We start from the raw sequence: 21,834 nt of genomic DNA, 5'->3' as shown, positions 1-21,834 counted from the left end.
CCATTTGAGAAGTCATTATGTATTTTCTGTAGTGGCCATGTAAATAAATACTCATCAGCAAATACATAGTAAAATAGAAATGATTTTTGCTTATACAGGCACAACTGTTAAAATTAATATATTTTCTGAGCAATGCGCTTCTAAGAGCTCTTAAGATCATGTCTCTCAAGTTTTGTCTTCCTAACCCTAAATCGGATAGTCCATTTTGTCCTCTGTTTTCTAACATCAGGTAGTGGCTTTTACCATGTAATCTTTTCTTGCTTTTCCTTGCTACACAGTGTAAAACCTGAGCTTTTTAAAGTACTTTTTTGGGGAATACTAATTTCATTATTAGTGTTCAGTAGAAAACATTTGATATTGGATCTAAGTGATTATAGAATGTTAGCAAAACAAGGTGGTAGTAAAGTGAAATTGTTTCAATGCTGCAAGTAAGAAAATATTGCATAAACATCCAATTTGGTTTAGGCTATGGAGGAGAAAGGGGCTTTTTAGTTCCCAACTAATGGACTCCACCTCCAGTGTTCCATTCAAGGGGTCTGTTCCGTTCAATAAAAGGAATTTGTTGGGGATCGCTTGTCTGCAGTTTCTCCAAAGGATATGGTCTTGCTCCTGTTTTCCCTTTTCCAGCTATTAAAGTAAATGGCCACCCGCTCTATCAGGAATTCCTAGCATTGGCATTTTCCTTTACAGCCTGGATTGCCTTTCTGTAGGAGAAGCAACAGCTGAGCAGTTGCTTGAGGAGTCCTCTAGGTGAAGTAAAAATTTTTTTCGTGTGTTTCACTGGGAATGTTATAAGAGTTTGCAGGAAGTTGGAACCCTAATAGGGAAGCCAGGAACACAACTGGTTACTTATATTAATGTAGTGCCCAGAGGTGCAGTCATTGTTGGGACACAATTGTTGTAGGTGCTTGTGACCAGGGTCCTGTTGGGGAGCCAGCTGTGGTCACTCAATTTGGGTGAACTGCAAAGAATGGGGCAGACAATCCCCATAAAGCTGGTAGATATTTCAATACTTAGATTCACCAAGCCAGAATAAAACAGCTTCTTTATTTCCTTACTGGTTACTCAGAAGTCCAAACAAAACAGTTCCCTTAAAGTGTTCCAGCCTCAGGCCTCCATCCAGGTACCCACGTCAAATATGATGATAATTTCTGTAAATCTTATTTCATCACATAAAAGAACAGGTTCTACCAATCCCAAAGGATCCAACACATTACCTCCCAAGCTAATGAGTGTTCCAGACCTTACCCAAATGCATGCTACAGCCAATTCTTATTAACTAAACTAAGATTTATTAAAAAACAAAAAGAGAGGACAGTTAAAAGATCATTATACATACAGACATGAGTTCAGTTCATTGAGGTTCAGATTCATAGCAGAGATCTAGCTGCAAAGAGTTCCTTTAGAATTCAGTCCATAAGTCATAGTCTAATGTCCAAATCTCATATTCAGGATGTACCAGCATAACTGGGACCTCAGTCTTGTGACTCAAACTTCCTCAATGAAGTCTAAGCAGATCTGAGATAACAGAATCAGAGCCCAAGTATCTTTTATACAATTTAATGTCTTCTTTGACAAATTGGGATTTCCTGGGTGGAGGGCGGTGGATGGGGGGGGTAAGCCTTGTTAGTCTGTATCAGCAAAAACGAGGAGTCGTTGTGGCAGTTTAGAGACTAACAAATTTATTTGGGCATAAGCTTTCGTGGGCTAGAACACACTTCATCAGATGCATGAAGTGGAAAATACAGGAGCAGGTATAAATACATGAAAGGATTGGAGTTGCCTTCCCAAGTGTGAGGTCAGTCTAACAAGACAATTCACTTAACAGCAGGATACCAAAGGAGGAAAGATAACTTTTGAAGTGGTAATGAGTAGCCCATTTCAGACAGTTGACAAGAAGGTGTGAGTAACAGTAGGGGAAAATTAGTATTGGGGGAAAATAGATGTAGGTTTTATAATTGGGATGACTTTGAAGGAGGTCACCACCGTACTTAGCTATAGGAATTAACATAAGACCATTTGTTTGTTCCTCCACCATTCACAGTACATTTCAGAGAGATGAATACCAAGATATCCCATGTTTACAATTCATTTAAATGATATCAGAATACAGCATAGACAGGGACTGTTGATTACATTGTTGACCCTACTCATACATATGTAAATACACAAAAACACAAACATTATCTCCCCACATGTCTTTTGAGGGTTATTTATTCTGCAGGATGCTTAACCCTTTCTAGCCATGTGTCTCAGTGCTATATGTAGACAGGTCCATATGTACCACTGAATCTGAAAATTCCCAGATGCAGGATATTTGATCTGAAATGTACCATATCAGAATTCTACATTTCTAGTCCAGATACTTATATCTGAAAAAGAGAGACTCAAATTTCCTCAGTGTGAAAAGTGTAATTAGATGTTGCAACATGTGATTATGGTCAGAAAATGGCTGCACTTCAAGTAAAGAAGGGTTAAATAAAAAGTGACTTACTGGAGAAAAACACAGGTACAGAAGTTAACCTCAATCATATGAACAACTCTCTTAAAAACACGCACATGCACATACAGCATGCTACTGTTTTTCCTTTGACATTTTCTGCTCCCTGCTGCATCCTCTTTTTCTCATAGTTCCACCTGTATTAAGAGCAGATGCTGGGTGAAACATAAGTAGTTGTCTAGCTTTTGTTACTTGCAATGAATGAGTGGAACAAAAGTTCTACACAGAGAGGTGTAGCCATAGGTGTCATTGTCCTCAACCAGAAATTTTCTCTCAGCAATTCGACACTCCAGGAAGGATAGGTTTGAAGAATGTCTGCAAACTTCTAAGAATATAAAGGCTTCTGGTTCCTTCCAACAAAACACTTCCAGCAAAAGGGGTTTAAAAACTCACCATATTGGTAAACTCAAAGAAGTTGCTAATATCTCCCACAAGACCACAAATCCAAATACTATATTCAGGCTTTGCAGCTCCAAATAGATGGGAGGGTCCAGCTGAACATAACCTAATCTTATGTAGCTGTACTTGGCTCCCCAGTCTTCTCTATGGCATTTGAGCACCTCAGATAGTGAAACAGCAGAATTACCCACTTTCCCACCCTAGCTTCAGGTTCACATGCAATGCAGAGAGACCATAAATCACATTTCTATCCACCAGATTATATCATTTCCACATATGTGGAAAACTGCTATACACAGTGGGAGATAAACATGGGACAAAACCACTATTTTAGTTTTTTACTTTAAAAATAAAACTCTGCACTGAAGCAAAGGATGAGAAATTTTGGTCTTAAAGAAGGTGCTTTAGAAAGTTTTTAGTGGGTCAAGAAAAAACCCTGTCTAGGCAAAGCATTTCAGCTATGGGGTCGCTGATATGAGACTACATTCTGGCACAGTTTGGACTTGTGTAGTGGTACGAATAAAAACTTCATACACACAACTCCTAAAATAACTGATTTTTACTATGAATATGTATTGTTTCAGTAAATCTACGTTACTCTTGGAGTAGTTGAATATTTTCCAGGTAAGCATGTTATAAGTGGTTCCCCACCCCCGTACTGCTGACTCTTCCAAGAAAGTTTCTCATAGTAAGTCATATGCACTAACTTGCCTATGCATGCAAAGAATATATAATCATCTAAGTTTACATAGCAGTGTACAGTAGGAAAATACGCAGAACAAAGAGTTTGTGATCTAAACACTTGCATGCATAGTACAGAACAAATATAAATTGGCTTGTGGTTTTTATAATTGGAAAAGTGTAAGAAAGTAGCCCCTTAACTTTTACAACCTACAAATGTTTCAGCTTTCCAGTATTCTAATTCAAGGAATACATTAGTGTAAAATTAAGCTTGGAGCATCTGTTCCGATTACTAATTGTGAATGTAAAAAAAAAAATTCCCAGCTGCTTCTGTGAAAAGACAGACATGATGGAAAGTCTTTTTTTTTTTTTCTCCTTAGAGAAAACCTATATCTGTAATGAGTTAGATTTGAAGTACAAAGGTGAAAGTGTTCATAAGTAACTGGAAATGGTAAATCTTATCTATGTATATACTTACACAGCCTCCACTGTAGTATCTGAGCTAACCCATAACTATTATGGAGGCATCATAGCTAAGGCTGTACCTGAAATATAACTAAAATACGGGATTTTGGAAAATTAAGTGGATTTCAGTTTTGAAAAATCCTTTGGTTTTAAGCAAGCCATATCTAAAAAATGGCTTCTTACGAACTTTAGAATTTTATTCAGTGGTGCTTGACAAGATGTATACAGCAGAGGATTGCTTTTGATCAGATTGTACAGTGCTTTGGTTGAGTTCACAATGGATTTTTAGAGCTGAATTCCCATAGGTCAGCTATATGTGTTTAAACTTTGGTGTGGTGGCTGCGCTGAATCTTGTGTCCATCAGCCAAACTTCAGTTACAAGCTTTGCTTAAATTAAAACTTTTGGTAACATTGTCATCTTGAATACAATATGCTTATTGCACACCTGCAGTTACATCAGTTATAGTCTCGATCAGAATAAATATTGTAAATTTTCATGTTGATTTGTTTAATTGTATTCTAAATGACAATGAAGTATGTGCTATTTGTATGAGATTCTTTCTGGACACTGTTTTGGGAGGTCCTTCCTATTAAACACCATTGGCTGTGGCTGCTGCTTATTGTTTTCCCCAGTAGCAGACGCATAAAATAGTTTATTTTTATTTTACTGCTGTCCAGAGAGTTCTGATTTAGTATCAGTGAAGCTGGCCGGGGTCTTATTAATTTTTCTCAGTTTCTGCATGGCAAAGATATGAGCAACAGCAGATGCACATGCACTAGCTGTTTGCAGATGTAGTAAAGCAACGCTGCATCCATTAACATTTGGAAGTTATCTGTAGCTGTTTTAAAAATAAAATAAAAAGTGGAGTGTCTAGTGCCGTAAATGAAAGCTAAAATGGTGCTGAAATTGATAGCTTAGGTCCCCTTACTAGAGAACGCTTTGAGCTTGTTACTGTTGCTTTGAATCTTTGGATATTTGCTTACAACCCAGGCTGTCTTAAACTTATTCTCAGACAAAAAAACCTTTAGATTTCATACACTATATTAATGCTCTCGAATGTGGTTCACCTTTTCACTAGAATGAGTAGACTAAATTTGATGAGATTTTTTTATATACACCTCTACCCCGCTATAACACGACCTGATATAACACGGGTTCGCGTATAGCGTGGTAGCAGCGGGGCTCCAGCGGCGCTTTAAAGGATCTGGGGCTCCGGCTGCTGCGGGAAGCGCAGGGCCCTTTATATTACCGCTGGAGCACCGCCGCTGTTTCTGGGGCTGTGGCAGCAGGGCTCGGGCGGCGCTTTAAAGGTTCCGGGCTCCCTGGAGCTCTTTAAATCACCACCGGAGCCCTGCCACCCCTACCCCAATATAACAAGGTTTCAGCTATAATGTGGTAAGGATTTTTGGCTCCCCGTGACTGCGTTATAGCAGGGTAGAGATGTACTACTTTAAAGGCAACAGAAAACATTGTATAGAGTGGGCAGCTGCAGTGCAAATTTTCCTGCATTAATATTAACCTTCTTCCTGACCTGGGAATGCCACCCACTTGGGTAGCAAGAATTTATAGCTTCACAGTTCAAGCTGGTACTGTTTATTACTGTAGCTGAATAGTTCAGTTTATTTATTTTAATACACCATTCATGTAGTGCAAGGTATCTCATTACTTCAAAATGAGAGAAGCCAGAATACAGGTAATTTAAGTAGCAAATAAGCATGTGTGCACGTTTATAAAAAGAATGAGAGAAAGGAAGGAGGCAGTTGACAGTTTCTAAATAGGCTAGGTCCTAAGGTGAGGAGGAAGGTTTTAAGGTAAAAATAGGAGATATTCAGATACAGATGGTGTATCTGATTGTGACAACATAAATGACATTGTCTCCTGCTCTTTTCCCCTTCTAACAGAAGCCTATAGAATTGAAGAGAAGAGGAAATGATGAAGTAATCAGAGTCCAGATAGAGGACTAGACTGGAGGAACATCCCTATGGAGGGAGGTGGAAGTGACGAGGGAGGTGGAAGTGACAAAGTTTTTAATTGGATTCAGAAATTGATAGGGAGCCAATTCAGGTAACAGAAAGGACACCAGTATAAATTGATACTGCTATGCCAGAGCTACATCCAACATGTTAAATCAACATGTGCCAATTTAGTTTTTTGGATTTTTAATGTCAGATTTTGTGAATGCGCAAGTGTGTAATTAATCCTTTTTGCCTTGTGGCTTTACCTCGTAAAGTAGAGTTGATGCTACTGACTAACCCACTGTCTAGGTGGTGAGAGACATTATTGAGGCTCAGATCTCAAGGGTATTATTCCCCAACTGTTTTAAACATCTGCTTTAGCGATTGAAGGTTACTACAACTTTTGTTTCCTTTTGTTGTTGTGATAAGTTAAAAGCAGGAGCTTTTGTTAGTGATTTGAGAAACCAATTTTAAGAGCCTGTTAGCTAAGTCGGAGGAAAAAAAAAACTTTAATGCACAACAAGCTGTTCTCTTAAATGTGGCTCTTAAACAGTCATATAAACCAGTAGGAGTGGTTGGAATTAAATTGTGACATTGTGTTTACATTTTAGTCACAAGAAATGTCATTATTTTGTGGCAGTACCAATCTATGGCATGGCTACTACCAGCATAGACTCTGGGTGCATGCATGTGTTAGCTATTGCTGAAGGAATTTACATACGCAGTCTCCTCCTCTGTACCTCACTTACACAAGCAAACTTAGTCTTTGTCTGCACTGGCAAGTGAAAGACAAAGTATTTGTTGTTCAGAGGTGTTACCCCCAAGACTGTGTGTTGGCAGGAGAACACCGCTCATGGGGGCGGGGGGTTGAAGTTTTTTGTTGGCAGGAGAGCTCTCCTGCTGACAAACAGCAGCTACACTGCGCACCTCTTAGTGGCAAGGCGTAGCAGCACAGCCGTGTCGCTAAAAGCTGTGTAGTGTAAACATAGCCTTAGTTGCATTCTGTCTCTTACTGGAACTGCAACAGAGTATCTTGGGATGTGGTGCCACTGTTCTCCATTTGGCTTGGTATGTTCTCCAGATCAAGCCTCAGAAGAGCAACAGGAGAAATCTTTAAGACAAAAGTTAAGTGCCCTGATTGTGGCTCTTCCCTCAGCTGTGAGCATAGTACGTTGAATTTAGTCTTCCTTGAATCAGGTTCCAGCAACAAGGTCAAGCCAGTTGATTGTGCCATGCTTGAAGTACTAACTATGCTTCCAGATATGCTAGAGAAGAAAAATGACATGGATTTTCCATATCTCCTAGTGGGATCGGGGGGAATTACATGCATTCTTGCTTTCCTTCATGGAAAGTACAAAGTTCTAGATGCTGGGACAATCTGATGGAGCAACGGGTTTTATGTAGTGTCTCTTCTATTCTCCTACTTACTCCTGGCCTCCATTGAGAGACTTACATCTCTCATCCTAAGTGAGTATCCAGGTCTTTTAGGTGCTCATAGGCACGCATTCTGTTCCCGTCTCCTTTATATGAGAGGGGAACTTGGCTCAGATTCAGAGGAGTTTCTCTTTCCCAGTGCTGCAACTGTTGCTTATGTTGCCCGCCTCAAAAACACCAATAAAAACGTACAGATTAAATTTAAACTTCATGGATGCTTGAATTTTCAGCCTAGAGTATTTTTCCCAGTCTGATCTTCTCTTGGATGCTAATATGTTCCTCTATGGCCTGTTGGACAGGAAGATCAGCGGGACAGACAGGAAGACCTTTGTAGGTGGAGTGGAAATTGCCATAGTCATTTATGCATCTTGTATGTTCAGGTTGTTATTCGATGGCTTACAGACATTCAAATACTGACTAAGGAGCCTAGATCTGTCCTCCTTTTTGAGCATGCTCTCAAGTGTCTAGATATAGTCTCTCCCATCTTGTATCTGGTTTGCATGCTCCTTTGATGGCTTCCCTTACCTATTAAATTCTTTGCAGTTGCTGCCTTCTGGACCAAAAGTCTGTGAACAAATTCTGCAGAGTGCCTTGTCCAAACCAGGTGCTCTGCCATACACTGTGCTGCATGTGACCAAATTATGATGAGACATTCAATCAGAGTGTGCTGAGAGTAGTCCTCCTTCAGCAGCTCTAGGGCTGTGTTGGAGAAGGGGCAGTTCATAGTTTCTTTGGATGTGGTCAGTCTGTCTTTTTTCCCTGTCACTGTAGCCTAGGTCTTTTAGTCTGTTTTTATGCAAAAAATCTTTACTAACAAAAAAGAAAATGGAGAATGAGGGAGTGGTTCAAGAAATATCCAGGAAAGGAGCATGGTCTTCTTATTTATAAAGTTTTTTGTGGGGTTTGTTGAGCAGTTGGTCTTTAAGCAAAACTATCCATCAATTTTTATTTATCTTAATTCTCTGCAAGATGCCAAGCTGTTGTACCAGATTACTAAAAGTCCTTGAAAGAAAGACAGCAAGCTTAAATCTGTTGATGCTGTATTTTGTTATGTGGTATTTGCAATAATACATGCTTAGTGTATGTTCTCCCCTCTGCATTGGAACTGTTCTGTTTGTTGCGATTCTAACACTAATCCAGCAAATAGAATACCTCTGTTTGCTGAGCATATTGCAGGGGATGAGAAACTACAGGACCTATAAATCTGCTCAGTTGATTCTTTTTACCAAAATATAGTACATTTTCATTAAAGAAAACTATCTACATATTCAGTCTTTAATGTTGTATTTTTGAACGTGGTTATGGAATAAACTTTGGCCAATATCCAGTTTTTAAACTGTCCATAGAATACTGATCTGAAATCTAGTTGAACTTCTAATGATTTAGACTTGTGAAAGAAACTCGGGAATTGCACAGTCATACGTATAGGAAAACAAGTAAGATTTCTGTTTTTAACTTTAGTAGTTTCATGTGTTTAGATAGGGAATGAGTAATCACATTCATAAATAGTAGAAAAATGCATGAAATTTTGTGCATAGGTATCCTAGTGTGCCATGGTTCATCATCTGGCATGATGTCTTGTGGGAACTTTTTGCAATGTGTTGTAGGTAAAATTAAGTTTCCCAAGGATCTTTGGAGGTAGGAATCAAGTTTCCAGCATGCAGCTTTCTCCATCCCACAAGCCATGTGTATCTCATAATTTTTGTGCTTTAAAAAAAAATAAAATCCCACAAACCTGCACAGCATTTTTTGGTGTCCTCCATCTCAGACAGAAGCCTGGAGCCTGCAAAGCTTTGCACTATTTTCATTAACGTTGCAAATACAGAGCACCTGAGTCTCTTGAATTTGCAGACCCACAATAAGTACTGCAGCAATGGGGGACATGTTGATTTCTTTGAGGACAGATTAAATGACGTAGCAAAAAACAATTCAAGGTTGTTGGTGTTTACAAAGTAGCTGTGGGCACCTTTTCTGAACCCAGTGACTGAGCACTGACTCGTGGGGTTACATCATAATGCAAGTTTGGGATGACAAGCAGAACTTGTGGCTGCAGTTCCTGGATCCATGCGCCTGGCTGACCCCAGCCCTCCAGAGCAGGGGCACCAGAATGAGAGCTATAGTAAAGAAGCAAGTGGCGATAACACTCTGGAAGCTTGCAAAGCTTTATTGCTGTCTGTGGGAGCCAATTTTGGAGTTGGAAAATCCACAGTGGAGACTACTGTTATGCAAGTGTATAGGGTCATTAATCATCTCCTGCTATTCAGGACTGTGACTCTCAGCAATGTGCCAAATGTAGTGGATTACAGCAATGGGTTCCTGGACCTTGTGGCGGGAGGGGGGAGAAATAAACATCAAGCACATCCCTACTTTGGCACTAGTTCACTTTGCCACAGAGTGAATCAGTAGAAAGGGCTGCTTTTCTATGATGATGCAAGCATTGGTCGATCACCGGGCGTGCTTCATTGATATCCGTGTGGGGCTGGTCAGGGAAGGTGCAAAATGCTCACGTATTTAAGAACACAGGAATGTTCAGAAAGTTGCAAGCAGGGGACTATCTTTCCTGACCAGCAGGTTACCATTAGCAATGCCAGTAGTGATTCTGCTGGACCCAGCCTGTCCTTTGCTTCCCTAGCTTGTGAAGCAGTACACTGGCCACCTTGACAGCATCAAGGAAAGATTCAGCTACTGGTTCAGCAGGTGCAGAATAACAATTGAATGTGCTTTTGGTAGATTGAAGGGATGCTGGCAGTGTTTACTCACAGCATTGGGATATTTTTTTAACTGAGATGTAATGTTGTAGCTGCCTGTTTGTGTCATGCGTAATATCTGTGGGGCAAAGAGGGAGAAATTGATGCTAGAATGGAGGGAAGTGGAGCATCTGTGTGCTGATTTTGAATAGCCAGATGCAAGGGTCATTCCAAGAGCTCAGGATGGAGCTATGCAGTTGAGGGAGCTTTTGAAAGAGCACTTTAATGGTCAGTCACAGTAGTGTTCTGTGCTGGACTGTTATCTGGACCTGGAGCATTGGATGTTGCTATGAATTACTCTGTGCTGGCTGTACAATTATAAATATGACTGGATGTTTTCCTAAATCTGAGATATGTGGCACTTGCTATACATGTATAAGTAACATGTGCTTTGAATACCACTGTGCAGTCTGCAATGTGTTGTGAACTCATAAAGATAAATTTATTCTCCAAAATTTGAGGGGCAGAAACAGTGCAGACAGCATGCAAAAACCAAGCAACGCAATACAAACTTTTAACAGAAATTAATCAAATGGGACTTGAAAATTGGAAAAGCAGCAGACTTTTTTGTCCATTTCAGTGTACACATTTAGTTTACTATGGCTACACATACACCAACCATAGTTCTCACAAGTCAGTGTATGTGAAGCAGTGGTTTTCCCCTAGTATGGAGTGCTAAGAGTAAAGATGCAGCCTATGATTGTGGTATGTTGGGGAATGTAGGGGTCTGCTACCATGCAGACTCCTACCTCTGAGGACTGCAAAGTGTAGGTAGTGGGTGACATTTGGACTTGTAGGTCAAGTAGGACCTGCAGCATTTTGATTTTCTGCTTGAGAAAGCTCATTCTGTTTTGGTGCATCTCCCTCTCCTTTTCCTGCTGGTACTTCTGAACCTTTCTCCTGTCCACTCTTTTCTTCTCCATGCTGTCTGCATTAGACGAGAGGGCCGATGTAACAACACTGGCTTGCAGAATTTTGCTGAACATAGAATTGTAGGACTGGAAGAGACCTGGAGATGTCTTCTAGTCCAGTCCACTGCATTCAGGGCAGAACTAAGTATTATCTAGACATGCATCTGACGAAGTGGATATTCACCCACGAAAGCTCATGCTCCAAAACGTCTGTTAGTCTATAAGGTGCCACAAGACTCTTTGCTGCTTTTACAGATCCAGACTAACACGGCTACCCCTCTGATACGGATCTAGACCAGGGGTTCTAAAACTGGGGGTTGGGACCCTTCAAAGGGTCACAAGCTGTTAACCTCCACCCCAAGCACCACTTTGCCTCCAGCATTTATAATGGTTTTAAATATATAAAAAAGTATTTTTAATTTATAAGTGGGTAACGAGTTCAACAAGTTGGCTGTGCATTAAGTAAAGAAGAACTTCCTTATGTTTGTTTTAAACTTGCTGTCTATTAATTTCATTGTGTGTCCTCTATTTCTTGTGTTATGTGAAGGAGTAAATAACACTTTCTCTACACTATTCATGATTTTATAGACCTCTATCATATCTTCCCTTAGGTATCTCTTTTCGAAGATGAACTGTCCCAGTGTTTTTTAATCTCTCCGCCTATGGAAGCTGTTCCATACCCCTAATCATTTTGTTACCCTTCTCTGCACCTTTTCCAATTCTAATATCTCTTATAAGATGAGGCAAGAAGAACTGCATGCAGTATTCAAGGGGTGGGCATACCATGGATTTATATAGTGTCGTTATCATAATTTGTTTTGTCTGTCCCTTTCCTAATGGTTCCTAACATTCTGTTAGCTTATTTGACTGTTGCTGTACATTGAGCAGACGTTTTCAGAGAACTATCCATGATAACTTCAAGATCTTAAAGTGGGTGATACAAAATTGGGGTCTAAATTAGTTGTGTATGGCTGGGATTGTTTTCCACTGTACATTATTTACACTTAGCAACATTGAATTTTATCTGCCATTTTGTTGCTCAAGTTGCCCAGTTTCATGAAATTGCAAAGAGTTACAAAAGGAATCAGATTTGGACTTAACTACATTGAGTAACTTTGCATTGTCTGCAAATTTTGCCACTTCACTCTCCACCCCTTTCTTCAGATCATTTATCAATGTGTTGAACAGCACAGGTCCTAATACAGATCCAAGGGGAATCCACTATTTGCCTTTCCATTGTGAAAACTCTCCATTTATTCACATGCTTTGTTTCCTATCTTTTAACTAGTTACTGAGTAAGGAGAGGACCTTACTTCTTATCCCATGACTTTTTGCTTTGCTCAAGAGCCTTTGGTGAAGGCCCTTGTTAAAGGCTTTTTGAAAGTTCATGTACAGTATAGATTGGATCACCCGTATCAACATTAAAAAAATTAAGCACGAGATTAAAAAAATTACAATTATCACAGTTTTAATTGCACTGCTAATAATAGAATACTATTTATTCAAATATTTTTGGATGTTTCCCCACATTTTCAAATACATTGATTTCAGATACAACACAGAATACAAAATGTACAGGGCCCACTTTATATTTTTTGGGTATGGCTACACTTGCAGCTGTACAGCGCTCCCGCGGCAGTGCTTTGAAGTGCGAGTGTGGTCGCGGCGCCAGCGCTGGGAGAAAGCTCTCCCAGCGCTGCAGGTACTCCACCTCCCCGTGGGGGTTAGCTTGCAGCGCTGGGAGGCACTGTTTACACTGGCGCTTTACAGCGCTGTAACTTGCTGCGCCTGGGGGGGGTGTTTTTTCACACCCCTGAGTGAGAAAGTTGCAGCGCTGTAAAGCGCCAGTGTAGCCAAGGCCTTTGTTTACAAATATATTCACTGGAAAAAAGAAATAGTATTTTTCAATTCATATTATGCTAGTACAGTAGTTGCAATCTCTTATCATGAAAGTGCAACTTACAAATGTAGATTTTTTTTTTATGAATAACTGCACTCAAAAACAAAACAATGTAAAACTTTAGAGCCTATAGGTTCACTCAGTCCTACTTCTTCTTTTGCATTTACTGGAGATAATGCTACCCACTTCTTATTTACCAAAGTACCCTGTGAATGCCTGTTCTCACTTTCAGGTCACACTGTAAATAATGATATCTGTTATGTTTTGCATTTTGTTCATTAGTCAGGTCAGTTTCACTTCCTTGTTCTCTCATACTGAGGCCAGGCGTACACTACAAACTTTTGATTGCATGACTATGTTGCCTATGGGTGTGATAAGGGGTGATTTATGTCTGAAATAGCTGTCAGCAAAAGCCCCTGGTATAGATGCTGTTGCACCACTTTGTAGGTTTAGTATACTAATAGAGCTATACTAGCAAAGCCTTTTTTGTGTGTTGTGACTGCTTGCATTTCCAACACACTGTGCGGTAAACATTCATATTAAAAAATTAAATGCATAGAACCCCGCACAGATACAAAATTTATATCTGATCCATGATCCACAAACATTGTCCGTGGATACCAGCAGATTTGCAGGGCTCTATAAATACAGTCTCACAATTTCCATTAATAGATTTTACAAATCGCCCATCCTCTTGAACTTTTACAGCTCCTTTTTGGCCTGAACTAATAAAATGTTCTGTTTACATTGCCATTGCTTTTTGTCAGACTGGTGCCTTAAATTTTTCATCAAAAATTACCCTTTGACTTTTTCCTCCCCCTTCCATTTAAAAAGTGCATTAAAAGTTACATTGTCCATTTCTTTCATTGATTATTTTGATCTCAGAATAGGAAACAGTTTCAAGTTAAACCAGTTACTCATTTTCATGGCTTTGGGTTTTGGAAAAATACGGGGGTGGGGGTGGGGGTGGGGGGGAAACTAAAATAACTTCTTGGTACATCATTGAATTCATAATTCAGAGGATAATTTCCTGCAGAGCATTTTTCATCTGGTGATCCTTCAGTTGGTACCTGAATTTAGAAAGAACTGAAATTGCATGAAATATAAGGCAATATGGAAGAGCTGAACGTAAGTTGCTATATTATCAGTTCCACATGTTTGTATATTCTGGATTGATGCATGCATTTCCAAAGCCTGGGTGTTTTCCAGGTTCATCCCCTTAATTTTATTTTGTTAGTATGTGTAGCAAAATCTGCTCACCATGTGGTCTATAGCTAGCAGTTATCATTAACCAGCTGTTGCATTCTCATGTAGCTTTAATTCAAATGCTAATTACTCTCCATGTACTGTGGATAAACTCCACCCAAAGCCCAGTAACATCACGGCTCGCAATAAATTCTAAAGTGAAACAGACTGCATTGTTGTCCCATGGCAAAGAACTTGAGTTGATTGAAGGAGCTTTCTATCCTGGAGTGCCAAGGAGAGATTTGGGAAAGATTCTGATAGTCAGAGTTTGAGAAGTAAAGAAAAGAATGTAGATGAATGGGAACTGAGGGAGAGTTCAGACTGTACATATTCTCAAGTGAAGATGCTCTCTTCTAATCAGGGAAAGCCTGGGATAAAGGTGTTCTATTGTTTGGTCTGTCTTCACTGTTTGAAAGCCAAAACACTGTTCTGGGAGCTGGATATCCATTTTCATTCCCCCTCCTGCCTGGTCGTCAAGATGGGAGAAGGGAATCGATATTAAATGGAATTTTACTTTAAGTAGTTTTTTGGGGGGGAAAAAACAATATAGTGTACAAATGTATTTCTGTTCTTTCATCTTGTTGTACTAAAGACCATTTCAAACGCATTTGAGACACATTCTTCTATGCACTTTATAATGAGATTTCAAAATGTAAAATCTACGAGGCAGCAAAAATGTAAAGTTTGTTTCTCCCTGTGTGCGCGTACATTCAGGAATTGAAAATATGCAGGTAGTATGGGCTTGGAGAAGGAGGGTTTTTAAAGACTACATCCTTTTTTGTTTTCTGATGGAATTGAAGACTGATTTTTCTTGAGACTTAAAAATTTGGAAGATGCCTAACTTCAGTCTCTTAAATCAGCAGATATCTTCGGGGTGGCATTACTTTTTAGGTTATTCATTAGAAAAATGTTTTTGGACGTGAAGGACAGTGTCTGATTTAAGTGTGTTTTGAATCCAGAAGCTATGTATAAAAATTCAAATAAGCATCAGGAAGGTCTCTGTGGTTAATATGTTGGGGGTTCAGTGGGAATGGGAGACACTTTGTAGCAAATATATACTTGAGGTTACTTCCAGGAGTTACTTTCTTCACAACATTTGCAAGTATAATGTAAGTATTTCAGAAGTGCAATATTGTTTAAAAACAAACAAAAAACTTTCCTAAATCAAAATCATTTGGTCTTGTGCTCTTTTTTCACTGCTTCACGTTACAATATTGCGTCTTTCAGTGGAGGTCTGCTAATGATACAGCAATAAGCTGTGACAAAATGTGCATTAGTAGGCTATTTTTGCATGCCTTTACACAGTGAGAAATGAGGCCAAAGGTCAAGTGTCTTCAGCCACCTGAGAAATGCACCAATGACATACTAATACACACAAATGGTTCATTAATTTCCCATTATAAAAAAAGCTTTCCTTTGCAGGCTTTAATGCAATGTACTCGTTTGCTATAAAAATGATGAAAAAATGGGAAACAGAGAAAATACCTTTCCTACTATTTAAAATAGGCTTGTTTAGATTGTAAGCTCTTTGGGGTAGGTTTTGTGTGTAGCATCCAGCACAGTGGGATCCTGATTAAGGACTCTTGGAACTATTGTAGTACAAATAATTTGCACTGTCAAAATAGTGTGAAGCAGGCAATTTGGAGGACAGAATCTGGCCCAATGTATGTAATGGTGGTTGTATTTTGAGTGGTGAGGGTCTAACTGCACCATTGTGAGCTGCTGCAAAGGTGTTGCATCAAGGTACCAAACCTCTTTGTACAGTCCATGGCCTCAGCTATACTCTGAACTTTTAATAAGAACAGCTTCAGTCATATATGGCTACTGTGTACCTTCTTTCTTGTAGTCTGTCTTCCTGGAAGCATTCATTCAGGATCATCTGTTTTTTTCCTGCCTAATATGAACAGTGAGGAACACTATATATAGCTTCAGCATGTTACGTGACAATCATTCTTCAGATTTAAGAGGTTCTTTATCTCATTCTAGCATTGTGCTACTTTTTTGTTGAATACCAGAAACATGTAGCAAAGTTAGTAAACATTAGAAAATTAATCTAGTCTCCTCCTTTTAATTGTAATGAAAATTACCTGTGAGTACAGCAGAAGCCTTTTTGTATCTGGAATTTTCCAGAAGAGTATTTAAAATGTTGAAAATACTTTCACTATGCATCACTAAATTACTATACTACATAATGCACTTATAAAACATAGTTGCATATGGAAACACTAAAATGCAGAATCACTTCTCTCCCAATCACCTTTTTGCCTGTTAATAGCAAAAACGATTTCTAAAAAAATGGGGGAGAGGTTTTGACCCAACATTCTCTACTGTTGATTCCTTCTTATCTACATTTATTGGTGCATATGGGCCTTAATTATGACAGCTGTTTTCACAGGGGGATACAATATGTGCAGCAGTAGTGGCACAGAATTCATTCAAAGCACAGTGAAGTTAAGAGACTCACATTGACTTTGAGTTTTGGATAAAAGCTCTAGTGACTATCACCTCAATAACATTCCAGATTCCAGAACTGTAGGGAATAAAAAACTTCAAGGAAACTTAAAACTCTAATTAAACATATAGTCCATTTTGCTGACAACTTAGGCAGCAAATTTAAGGTAATTTTTTTTTCTTGCTTGAATGCTGAATAGCACTTTTTTTTTTCTTTGACTGTTCATTTCATTTAGTGGAATGTCTTTTTAATGGAAGCAAATATTTCTCCAGTATGGTGCCTAAATGTAACAGTGGGATGTGTTCCTTTCAACAGCTCATTGTCATTTAAACAGATTTGCCTTTTAATTTCCACTACTTTAAAAAAGTTATCCTGAACTAAACATTCCACTTCGCCTGAATACATACAGAACATTGATTTCATTTCCTGTAAAACATGCTGCATTCTTTAAGGAAGTTGACATGCTTAAACAAGTGACATTATTACTGCTCTAATGAGGGGGGAATATCAGAATTTAATGTGAAAATGCTTGTTTTAATTTTATTTCCTCTTTTTTTTTTTTTTGCAGGAGAGAAATAGAAACAAACAATAACTATATGGAGATGTCCTGCTAGAATTACAACACTAATGATGTAGACTCTGGAAATGCCTAATATGTCTAAGAAGACATTATTAAAGCTTTTTTTCTGCTTAAGGTGACATCTTTGAACACTTTAACACGAAATTGACTCTTCTTGTAATGGTTCTCATCAGTGCATCTGCCCTTATACTCTCTCACCAAACACACTTGAGAACTGTAACTTCGTCAAGCACTTTCTGTCCTGAAGCTTTTACCAGTACCTGCTGTCTTTTGTATTTATGCATCCTAGCTAAGGCACAGGAGACGGAAGGAATGCAAGGATTCATTAACTCTTTGAATTTGTTAAATACTAACAATTAACCATTAGAAGTGATTCAATGATGTGAGATTCACATTGCTTCAACTTATTTTTTCTTTGTTGTACTTTTTTTTTTAATTGTCAGTTTTTAGCTATTCAACAGATTAAAAGCAAAATCATGCCATATTTAGTCCTGGAGTAAAACTCAAGTCTAAATGTTCATGTGAAAATTATTGTAGTAAACTTTTAATATGGCAAAGCAACTTTAAGATGCAGTTTAGCCAAATGAAACGTAACATGAAATTATATTAGAATGACATTTCCCTTGTTTCAAACTGTTTGGTGTAAGAGAATATTAATATGCAGCTTGGTGGACAGCACCGGTTAATGCACACTTCTTTATTTTTTCTGTAATATGTATACTGAAAAAAGTGCATTTGTCTGAGGAACTGTTTGTTTGCTACCACTCAATGAATCTCAGTTTTGAGTAAATGTACCTCAGTCTAAATCAGACTTTTTATGACCTTTATAACTACATTTAAAACCTTTAATTCCTATTTCTGGGTGTTTGCAAGCCTGACAGATTGCTATCATGGAAGTGAAAATTTACTCCTCTAGGTGATTCACTAGCTAAATAAACATAATTCTTGTTTAGCAAGCATATACTGTTTCTCAACTTTTTTCCTTCTAATATCACAGTATTCGGGCAGTCTCTCTATTCAAAATACTTTTGGAAAAAGACTGATCAGTGGATCAAGTCTGTTCACATCCATGTGTACCTGTTACTGGCTAGAGCTCTCTAACAAAGTGTTTAAGATACTGTATTAATCTGAATACTTCTGTGCTAAATTTTTAATTTATCCTTTGAAAATTATTTTTTACAATAACCTGTTTCTCAGTAACATGAATTTTACCTGATGGAAGAATTTGTATGATCAAAAATGTCAAGCGGCTGTATGAACTGCATAAAATACTGAACAGTCTGTTCAAATTCCAGAGATAGTTTCCTTTTTTAGAACAGCAGTGTAGAAGACAGATATGTTAAAGCTTAAAATAGCAATACTGCAGATTTGAATGCCTTTGGTGTGTCTTATTATCCAACACGGTTACATTGTGTTTGGAATCTCTCTTGCATTTACAACAGCTTCTAGTCAGCTGAGTACTGACATTTAGGGACAAGCACAGCTTTTTTAAATATAGGCTATTTTACTATTTATGCACTACTTTTTTCTCTTCCCCAACACACACGATGAATATACAGTGTTCTTTGTCCATTGATTTAAAACATTTTACAGTCCCTCAATGAAGATTTAATTCAATATGCTGGAACATAGGATATAAAGTGTTACGAATACAAATGTTAGCTTGTCTCAGTATTTTAAAAGTTCAAAAGATAATTGCACCCGGCAGTGTAGAGAAGGAAGCAGCTTGACTCAAATGCTGGGGGGTACAGGGAGGGGCCGGGAACAAAGGGGGTGGACAGAAAGGGGCAAGCTGTGTGTGTCACATGGAATCACGTACTAGGGGACTGTGGCAGAAGGATCTATAACCAATGAGCACAATTACCTTCAGGACCTAGATTTGGACTCCGAGTCCTGGACTCCCAGCATTCCTTTATTGTATAGCAAATAGCTATAAAATAGTGGCAGAATGTTTCCTCTCTCTCTATTGGTCAGTCTACAGCCTACCACTCCTACCAGCTAGTCTATTAGCTTAAGTGGCAGATATTGATGCTGTGAGACTAAAGGGTGTAATCCTGCTAGTGACCCATGTGGGCATCAACATAAACATGTTTCCACACCATGGAATTTTTGTTTTTCCTTTTGCTTTTTAAAACAATGTAGGGTATTGCAGGGGGGCTACAGTGAAAGAATGTTAAGTTTGCAAGTCAAGCGTTTGAATATTAGGAAATGCTGGAATCAAGTTTGTTTGTGCACTCTTAATTCAGATTCCGTGTGTATATATACATTGTTAGTCTTTAATTATATGATCACATGGTATTTTTTCCCCACAAGAACCAGGCCTAATTCAGTGCACAGAATGAAGCAGGCTGTGTGTAGTGAAGGAGGCTATGCCTCATTTATTCCAGAAGTTAGAAGATGTGAAGAAAATGACGTGGGATTGCAGGATGAGACAGAATGATCTTCTGTCTAAGGTAGTTGCTATGGAGTTCCTGTATGATGCTAGGGAAGTCACTTAAGACACAAACTTTTCAGAGGTGGCCTCTAACTGTGTGTTTTAACTTTCAGGGTGCCCAAACTGAGACGTGGTCTGATTTGCAGAAGTGCTGAGCATTCACACCTAAAATTGAAATCTATATACTTTAATATTTTACAGCATTTTCTATATTAAAATACTCTATAAAATCAGATCCTGAGTGGTATTGGGCACATGCAAAATTCGTGAGTACTTGACATTTTTGGCCTTTAACTTCTGTTCATCATTTCATCTATACAAAGGTAGGATTTTTCATCTCCTATCTCACGGGAGTATTGTTAAAATAAGTTTTCAGATGCAGTAGTGATGAGTGCCATAGTGAAAATACCATGAAGAAAATACTAATTCTGTAGTCAGTGCGGGGTTTGGATGGTGTGCAGTAGGCAAGGCACAAGATCGCACACAAAATGAGAATGAAATATTGAAATAGTTACCCAGTCAGTGAGCATTTATCCATTCCGTGCACAGGAGCCTGGTAGAAAGTATAGTAAGTGATCATGTAACTAAATGCTGTCGTAATATATACATACATACGTACAAGAGGGACACATTAAGTTTGCATGGGTAGCCATAATTCTGCCATTCTTTAGCTATTGAGTGCTGCTTGACTGGAATTTCAACATTTTTTAATGAGAAATGCATCTTGTCACTTGAATTCTCAGGCTGATGGCCTAACAAAATATGGGCACTATTTTTCTTTGAGGGACTTCTGTACTGGGACAGACTCTCACCTCATATCACTTAGGCAAATTTCAGCTCTTTAGGTTTCCGCATATCCTTTTGTAACTTACTACATTTTTGCATTTAAATGAGTTTGCTCCTTTTAGAGCTAATCTCTTCTTCCTGCTTTATCCTGTAGCACTGACATCATGCTGAATTCATGACTGCAGTTTTTCCAAAATTCATTGGAAAAAGAATCCATCTCAAAGTCCAGGTCTGTGGCACCAAACAAAAAATTGAGTTTAGGCGAGATCTTGGTCTAATGCAGATAACTGAAATAATAAAGATAAGACTTGGTGAAAATGTCTCATCTGTAAAGTCCCTTCGTGAGGTTACTTTTTTTATAATTGGGAATTTTCATTTGAAATGTTAAAAATAAATGTACCATGTTTCTCTATGTATGGATGCTGGTTGATCTTTCCCAGCAGAAGTTTAGTTAAATAAATACTGCCTTGTAAATTCCAATGCAGTGCTAGCTGCCTTATTTTGGTCCTGTCTAGGCTAGGCTTTCAAAGTAATTAGTATCTCTGTAGCAAGAAAGATGTTTAAATGGTTCTCCAGATGTTGTTAACAGTTTGAAAACCTAATGCAGAACTGGTGTGTGTGTGGGGGGGGGGTTGGGTGTTTTTTGGTTGTTTTTTTTTTTGGAGCATTAACTTTTTTAAATGGATACTTGATATTGAAGAGGCATTCAGATACCTAACATTGTTCATGGGGGAATGGCTGTTAGAAAAAATTTAGAAAAATAATATAAGCAGTTCCATCATTTCAACTCATTTTTGCTGCCATTTTCATTTTAAGGAAATGAGAGGCACCTGTTTTTAGTAACATCTGTGTATTCTTTTGCCATGTAAAGATCCTTCATCTATTTTTCTGGTAAAATTAAGGACAAGATTAAGGGGGAATGGTTCATTTAACTTCATTCATAGCAGAACATGGGTGTTTGAATTTTGTTTGTTCCTTCATGTGAATTAGACTGCAGTTAATTAGGTGAGAACTTCTGTTTGGCATGAAAACTCACCATTTGGTCCTTTTTAATCCTTGTGAGGATTTCAATAAAGAGAACCTGTTCACCTGGCTGACTATTTCAATTTTCTCAGATTTATAGAAATATAATGTGCTCCCTGATATCAACATTTGCTTTTAGTCTAACATTATCATCAATTTCAAAAAAGAGGAAAATTGATTAATAAGGAATTTTAGGTAAATGTTTTTGGCTTTTTAAAATTCCTATATTGCTATACAGGCTATACATTTTTATACATAACCAAAAATGAGTTTTTACAGCATGAATAAGGAGGGAACTTTGTCTACAATGTCAAATCTCTA

The 21,834-nt window shown here is 38.3% G+C and overlaps 1 protein-coding gene across 2 annotated transcripts in view; it reads left to right on the top strand.

Annotated features, from left to right (window-relative positions):
* The window catches only part of YTHDF3 (YTH N6-methyladenosine RNA binding protein 3), a 42,656-nt gene extending 21,072 nt beyond the window's left edge, over positions 1-21,584 (top strand). The window contains exon 5 of one of the 2 annotated variants that reach the window (XM_045005627.1): positions 17,259-21,584. In XM_045005627.1, coding sequence (XP_044861562.1) covers positions 17,259-17,282 — 24 coding nt within the window. In that variant the 3' untranslated portion in view covers positions 17,283-21,584. Of the gene's footprint in view, positions 1-5,947; positions 6,076-17,258 lie in introns of those variants that run through there. The other variant, XM_045005626.1, reaches the window with a different exon arrangement.
* The last annotated feature ends 250 nt before the right edge of the window (positions 21,585-21,834 follow it).

Source organism: Mauremys mutica, chromosome 2 (genome assembly GCF_020497125.1).
Source record: "Mauremys mutica isolate MM-2020 ecotype Southern chromosome 2, ASM2049712v1, whole genome shotgun sequence".
Taxonomy (NCBI): Eukaryota; Metazoa; Chordata; order Testudines; family Geoemydidae; genus Mauremys; species Mauremys mutica.
The sequence above is the reverse complement of the archived record's forward strand: the minus strand, read 5'-3'. Positions and strand labels throughout refer to the sequence as shown.